Source organism: Pinus tabuliformis, chromosome 5_1 (genome assembly GCF_031772625.1).
Source record: "Pinus tabuliformis cultivar Carrire ecotype Pingquan chromosome 5_1, CPIR1, whole genome shotgun sequence".
Taxonomy (NCBI): domain Eukaryota; kingdom Viridiplantae; phylum Streptophyta; class Pinopsida; order Pinales; family Pinaceae; genus Pinus; species Pinus tabuliformis.
In genome coordinates, this window is record NC_142305.1 from 816,494,311 (window position 1) to 816,502,496 (window position 8,186).

An 8,186-nucleotide genomic window follows, 5' to 3' on the forward strand; every position below is an offset into this window, starting at 1 on the left:
TGTTCCTCCAAGTAAGTAGGATTTTCACAGAGGGGATGTCAATAAAACTATGGTTTTCTAGGATTTTCTCAAAGAATGCAGATAGCGGGTTAATCTGGGCATGATGACCCCAAGACTCTGAGAAACCAAAAGAGAAATTTAGGTTCGCTCCTAGGATAATGTTGTCTGATTGCATAATATTGGAGGTCAATAATTGTTTTGAGAATAATTCACGGTGTTGACATGGCCCATATACATTAACAAGTATGGTGTTGGTGCCTAGCTAGGCTGAGAAAATGTCTTCCGCTATGTGCTCAATGCCTTCCCAAATATTACACAGTCTAATAGTACGAATGTTGAAACCCATAGCAATGCCACCCGAATGGCCATTAACATCAAGGGCTTGGAAGGCCCATCCAGGAAGCATGGATTCTAGAAGGTGCGAAATTGCTTCAGCAAGGCCTAGGGTTTCTTGTAAGAATATGACATCCACATGTTTGGTCCAAAGAAGTCTGCGCAGAGCTAGTTTTTTCTCAGGGCTAGCTATCCCTTGATAGTTAAATGAAAGTAGTTTCATGGGGAGATGAGCCCACGGTGTTTTGTTCTCTACGAACCAGATCTATAGCAAGTTGACACCCTGAGGAAATCTCCTCCCTTGCCTGCAACTTGGCATTGGATAGGGAGGAAGGTTTGCCTCTTGGAGGCTTCGGAGGGATGGGGGGAGATACCATACGGATGCCAATGGAGTCAAAGACCAGTGAACGGGATAGGGATCGAAGCAGATATCTGTGAGAAAGGGACTCTTGATCAGAATTAGAGGATAAAGATGGGGTCACCTATGGGAAAGATGGGGGAGTGAAGGAGAAAATTGGCAGAGGGAGATGCAACGAGAAAAAAAAATAAATGGGAGGGTGGGGCATGAAAGTAGAGACCTGATGAAACCCCGCAGAAACATCTATGCAATCAAATGAAAAAGTTAGATGAACAGAGCAGGGGTTAGAAGAGGACATAGACAAAGATAGTGTAGCTTCTGCTGCTGCCCTTGGCCTGGTCAGAGAAGGAGAGGGTGTCTGATATGGTGCTTTTCCGCGCTTCTTCGGAGTCTCCTTGGTTTGGGTTTACACTGTTGATTCAGGGGTGCAGCATTCCATTGCTGCTAGAGTAGAGGTGTGGCCTCTAGGTGCTTGAGGGTCCTTTGTAGGGATTGTCCTTCCCCTTTCACGAATCTCACTTTACCATTCAGGGGGCAGTCCGTGAAGAGGTGTCGTACCTTGTGGCATTACCTGTACCTAAAAGGGACACCCTCATGAACAAGGATCTATGTTCACGAAAAGTCCTCCACCGCAATGTGATTTGTTCCTGTAACCCCTCTCTAGTGTCCAGATGGACCAAAATCCTCGAATATGCCATGATTCCATTGGAGAGTTATGATTTTTCATACTCTAGGTAGGTTCCCAAAGAGTTCCTAATGCGTTTGAAGATATCCTCTAACCAGAAATGTAGCGGCGTGCATGGAGGGTGGACCCATAGTGGCCGAGCTCCATGTTCCTACCTCTCTGGGTCAAAAAGAGGGTTCCATTGCCTTAGAAGCATAGGGGCTTGTTTAATGTGCCAAAAGGATGATAAAACCCAATTTGTGTGCTCGGCTCAAACGATCCACAATGCAAACCATCCGCGAACAAAAGTTTGGACGAAAGGTAGCTCGGCCAAATGTTGCCCCCACACTTTTGTTGCCCATTGTTTTAGCCGAGCCGCCGAGTAGTTCCTACCCCGAACCCTACCAACCAAGACTCTGTCAGGAGTGTCCATGGTTTCGCCCCACTGTATGTCTTCACCCAAACTGATAATAAGGCCTTGTGCCATATATTTGATACACTTCAGCCTTTTGCCTGACCTGTGACCCGTGTCGATGGAGTCCTCCTGTGGTCCATTGCGAGGAGGGTTAGGAGGGTCTGAGGTGTTTAGACCTGGCCCAGAAGGGAAGGCATCTGAAAGAGGAGGTATGTTCGTAAAAATGTCGGAGGGGGGAGATGATATTGAAACCGGGGGAGGTGGATCTTATGCATTAAGCGAGGGTTCACAAAGGGAAGAAGGTGAAGGGAAATTGGATTCGGCAGATGGAGGTAAGGGTGGGCAACCCGAGGAGAAAATGGGGAGGTGCAGCCCTATGAAATGGGCCACAATTTGAAAGGAGGATGGCAACAGGGGAGGGGTAGTGGTAACCAGCTAGGAGGGAGGGAGCGTATGAAGGGTTATGATCGAACAGGAGGGCCCCAAGATCGAGGGTAAGGGAGAAATAACCTCCAACAATTCATAGCTAAAGAAGAGAAAACCATCCATGCTTGAGTGAGGGGTTGTCCAGATGGATATGTCCTCGAGAGGGTCTTCAAAATAATCAACTAAGTCCAAATCCATAACTGATATGGAAGATTCGTGCCAGCTGCCTCGTAAGTAAAAAACCGTCGATGTAGGAGAGACTTACTGCAGAGATGGGGAAGACGGTGAGGGGAAAAACGGCGTCACAGTTGGAATATGCTCGGGGCCGCGAACGGGAAATGGGATGGTGCACAGAAACGACGTTGGAAAGGTACGAAAATTGGGAGGTGACGAAGCTAGTCTTGTCCATAGGGGAGCATGCAATAGAGATCTGCAGACATACCCTAACCTACATGAGACACAATGCGCAACGATATTAGGAGCTACATCCCTCTTGAAATTTAAAACTAAACTTGATATTATTAATAAATAATCTTAATATAGAAATTGATATTATTAATTAATAATTATTGAATTATATTGGAATTAAATATTTTAAATTCCTAACAACTAGTTTTCTACCAAATACATTTTATTTGATACAAATGAGTCAACCCCTAACAAATAAGATGATATAAATTATTACTAAATAATTCAATAATATTGAAATAAAATATTTTATACTTAACTATTCCATTACAACTATTTTAAACTAAATATAGAATATTTTAATAAAATAACTTCTTACCACTAGTTCCAAAATAATTATTTTCTTTATCTATTAACTAATTCACCAACAACTAATTTTTAATGGCTAACTGTCGGCAATGATGCATCCTTACTATTTATTCCTTTTCATCGACGAATTTCTCACCTTGTCGTGAGGATGAACCACATTAGTTGGTTCGAAATGTCCACCAAATCCTAACAATGTGATACACTTATAAAATTGTAAATAAATAAATAAATATTATAAAAATATAATTCTAAAAATTATAATTTGAATAGATAGATACAATTGTAAATATTTTAAAATTTAATAAGATAATTTTTAGGAAAATTATGGTTTTTGTTTATTTAAAATAAGGTTTTGAAAAAGTATGAATTAATAGATGCACTTGTAAATATTTTGAAATTTAATAACATAATTTTCACTGAAATTACGGGTTTTATTTATTTAAAAATATATTTTCAAAATATGTAAATGAATTTAATATTATCAAACATTTAAATTCCCTGACTTAAATTTATAATAATAACAATAAATTATTTATTTAAAACGAGCTTTTGAAAAATACATTCAAATACGTAATGAATTTAATATTATGAAAACATTTAAACTAACTAACTCAAATTTATAATTACGCCGTAAGGCATTTCCCTTTGAAATCAACTCCCCTCTTGCCTTACGTGTCTTGTTATGATCCCTTTGATTTGATGTTAGACGATTAAAATGTTTTCCACCATTAGATTAAAATTCTCGTTATAACTGAAACTATATATATCTTGAAACTATACCTATCTTACCTCTTCAGTACGTTTTCTGAAACACTGCTCTTCCGTAGGTTTTCTGAAACACTGTTCTAGGATCCATGTCTGCTCTAAAATGTCACATGGGAGTGGACTTGTATCGTCCAGGATCTTTCTTAAATCTACTGGCCACTGTGCAGGCCTTGGCCCTGTGGAGTGTATTGTATCAGACAAAAAATATTTACCTTTTGTATTGTGCTTGATTCTAGTGATGGTGACAAACACACTATCCCAATTTATGAGGGATACACTTTGCCTCATGTCATACTTATACTGGACCTTGCTGGGCCTGGTCTGATGGATGCATTGATAAATATTCTTACAAAACGGTGGGTACACCTTCACCACCATCGCAGAGCATGAGATTGTTCGAGATATGAAGGAGAAATTAGCCTATGTATCTCTAGATTTTCTGATATATGAAGGAGAAATTAGCCTATGAATGGTTCAGATGTGCAGAAGTGTTGTTCCAGCCATCTCAGATACCGTTTTCCCAAAAGATTCTAAGGGTAAAAAACTCTTCTGAGAATAAGCTTCTCTACTTCCAAATGGGCAAGCATTGTTTCACTGCCATATAAATGCTTTGTAAGAGTTCTTAATTAACCTAGCTTGTTTTTCTTTTTTACTATCAATTTTACAAATTCTTTCTTTAACCTTGTGTTTTCATCATGACCACAGGAGCGGCAAGGCACAACCCTGTACCCTCTACGATTAAGGTAAGGTCATTCCTGATCAGTTTGTATCTCGTTGGCCCTTCATTAGGGTCTTCATTAAGAAGATATAATACAAGGCTCCCTGTACCAATTTGTATAATACTCTGCTTCTTCGCTTCTGCATATATCACAGAGAGAGTTTTGGAAGGCTGTTATTTCTTGTCAAATATGAAGGTATGCTACTTTTTCTCTGTTCAAGCAAAATCAACTGCTTACGGTTCTGTTTGTCTTGAATTACTAAACCCACTGATTGATGATGATGGCCCATGTGTTTGATTTGCAGAAAATAGTGTTGAAAGTGACTATCGAGGACGAAAAATGTAAGAGAAGGGTTATGCAGACGGTTGCAGGAGTTGAAGGTAAAATTTATTCAATGGTTTTCAAATTTTTGTGGTTCGAATTTGTAGGTTGGAAACTTGGATTTACCACAGTCTTCATGTTTTGATTGTCTATTTTTTGAATATCTATCATGAGGACCAAAACACTTTTTCTGTTCTGAAAATGAATCCCCTGCAAATTCTAAACACAGACAATCAAACATTTATCACAGACAATCAAACATGAAAACAGTGGTAAATCCAAGCTTCCCACCTACAAAATTCATAAAATTAATCAATCAGGGGTTTTTCTTACCATTAAATGGATTTGAGACCTAATAAACAATGAACGGATATTTGACTTCAGGGGTAGAGTCCATTGCAGTGGACATGAAGGAGAAGAAGATAACTGTTATGGGGGATGCAGATCCTGTGGATGTCACAATGAAACTGAGGAAATTCGGATACACAGAGCTGCTGAGCGTGGGTCCTGCAAAAGAAGAGAAAAAGGCAGAGGGCGAGAAGGAAAGTGGGAAGGAGAAGAAGGAAAGTGGGAAGAAGGAGGAGAAAAAGGAGGAGCCTCCAAGAATTGTGTATGTGAATTCAAGCAGTTATGGGCCTTACCCTCATGAAGTCGTTAAAGATGAGTTCAATTCCAATACATGCACTATCTATTGATCTCTGTTTCAGTATCTCTTCCCAGCCCTTCCCGAGCTCCAGAGAATCTATGTTTTTTTCTTCTTTGTGTACGTAATATGGTATATGTGTTATTTCACAGGGCAGTTCAATTGGCCATTATCTTGTTTTGAAGTATGATGTAAATGGTGAGAGTTAAGATTCAGTTAGTATTTATTCAAAAACTAAATATATGATGTATATCTATTCTTAAAAAAAAATCAAGTTTCTAAATTTGAAATGAAAAGGCTTCATTTAAAGCTTCTGGCCTTGGACAACAGAGGATTAAAACAGAAATTCTCGCAAGTTTCTGTATTTCTTTGAAGTGAAAAGGCTTCATCTAAAGCTTCTGGCCTTTGACAACACGGAATTAGAAAAGAAATTCTAGCAAGTTTCTGTAACTTTTTATTTATTGACAATACATCTATGTTACATATGTTACCCATTGAATAGATATGATCATTGAATTCATTGAATGAGTTCACTGTATCACAGGATCTACAGTGGTTACCATCTCAAAGAATTTGATTTGGTTATTCTTTTACATCAGTATATTTTGATATATATATTTTTGATTATGTTGAGTTCAGATGTACTCATGTTTCTTATTCGGAACATATGTACCGATACATAATATAAATCAATGTTCTTTTCATTTGATTTTTTTTAATTAAAAAAAATGAATAAAATCTTTTAAATATTCAGTTCTTTGCGATTTTTAAAATATATATTTTCCTTTAACCATATTCCTTTTAAGGTAATAGTAATCAATCATACTGAATGCTTAGGAATTTACAACAGGCAAAAACCATTCAAAGTGCTACTCGGAAAACACATTTCCATGAAGAAATGAAAAAAAAAAGTGATTCTTTCAGAATCCATATTGAAAACGCCTTTCCCTAAAATGAAAAGAAGTGACTTTCCATATAAACTCATCCATCATTTTTTTTCCTTTGGTATTGGATATGCGTTGAATAGTGTTATATTTCTCCTCCTCTGAGAATGGGTGATGCAGAAGAAATCCAGCCCCTTGTATGTGACAATGGATCTGGAATGGTTAAGGTTGGTATTTATGTTTTTGTTTTTCTAATATTTATGTCTCATTCAGATCAGATTGGTCTATGGGAATGAAGGCTAGTTTTGTACGCTTTTTTATTATTCCATCCCTTTTCAGCCATTAATTTTGGATCTCTTATGTCCATTTCCACAGATAATTGTGTTGAATTGATACTTCTATGAGTTATAAGTTGCACTAACACATGCATTTTGTTAAGATCTTATTTTAGGTTGTCACTAACTGTTTTACACTTATCATCCTAGGTATTGTGCTTGATTCTGGTGATGGTGTCACACACACTGTACCAATTTATGAGGGATAAGCTTTGCCTCATGCCATACTCAGACTGGACCTTGCTGGGCATGATCTAACACATTGGATCGTTCTCTTGGGTGTTTTTAATGTGCCAGATTCGTGGTTCTTCCTCACATTGCCAGTAATGGAATATGCCATAGGCCTTCCTTCTTGTATGTGAAACATGCATCAAGAACATACTGATATCAATGCATATCAGTATCAGTAGTCCCTAAGACAGGGAGGCTAAAAAGTTTATAATTTTCCATAACAAGATCAGCACTAACCGCAGAAAAAACATAATACCTTACACATCCCTTACAAGTTCTTCCCATGAACAGTGTATGCATAGATCGCTGCACTACATCAACTAGGTACCCAGTTGACCTCAATCTGAGTATGGATATGATTCATGGATATGGTGCAAGTTACCATCCGAGATGTACATCTCTGAATCAGCATACTGCTTACCTACCTGAAATATTTTGGTAGACCCAATATGCATGGATATAGTCTTACCTCTTAGTTGTGGGCAAAGCCTCACCAAATACACTTTTGTCCCTAAAGATTTCATTTTTGGGAAAAACATATGCGAGAGTGAAACACATCCAGTTATATATTCATGTATTAGTCTTGCTGAGATTTTATTTTCCCTGAACTGATTTCTTATGTGCTTTTTGTCCTCAAAGAGTAAGCACAAGGATCCACTGCTTCTGAAAAAAAAGCATTGAACATAGTTATGCTAGGCATGACCTATTTATTTGCTTTCTTAGTGAGAAGAAATCACTTAGTTTTGCATATAGATTGTGCCATATTATCATATGGAAATGGAACATTGGTCAAAGGTGTGAAACTTCTTGTTCCCCACTATTAGTATCAGTTCCAATCCCCTCTGATTATGGGGGAATTGATATTCCCAACAAGTACCACAAGTAGCCTAATTTCAAGTAATCAGTTGAGTCTTGGCAATGTGGTATTAAGGGCTTCTCACAGCTTCAATGGCATAACCATCAGTTCCAGTTTTGCAACAGAAGAAAAGAGGGATATTGCTTTTAGGAGGAAAAAGGATCACTATGCTCTTTTGGGTGTCTCTTTTTATGCCTCGTTCAATGATATCAGAGTTGCATACAGAAGACTGGCACTAAAATACCACCCTAATGTCATACCTATGCACCAACTTGAGATAGCCACTGACATTTTTTCTGAGATAAATTAGGCTTAGGATACTGTGTCTGATCCACAAAAGAGAAAAGATGGGGGAATTGATTTCCCAACAAGTACCACAAGTAGCCTAATTTCAAGTAATCAGTGAAGTCTTGGTAATGTGGTATTAAGGGCTTCTCACAGCTTCAATGGCAGAACGAT

At 38.1% G+C, this 8,186-nt stretch overlaps 1 protein-coding gene across 1 annotated transcript; it reads left to right on the forward strand.

Annotated features, from left to right (window-relative positions):
* Positions 1-4,643: 4,643 nt before the first annotated feature.
* LOC149167418 (heavy metal-associated isoprenylated plant protein 39-like) lies at positions 4,644-5,631 on the forward strand. Its single transcript, XM_089431535.1, has 3 exons — positions 4,644-4,652; positions 4,762-4,837; positions 5,163-5,631. Exons 1-3 carry the CDS (start codon positions 4,647-4,649, stop codon positions 5,471-5,473), a joined length of 393 nt encoding a protein of 130 aa, XP_089287661.1. The 5' UTR covers positions 4,644-4,646; the 3' UTR covers positions 5,474-5,631.
* The last annotated feature ends 2,555 nt before the right edge of the window (positions 5,632-8,186 follow it).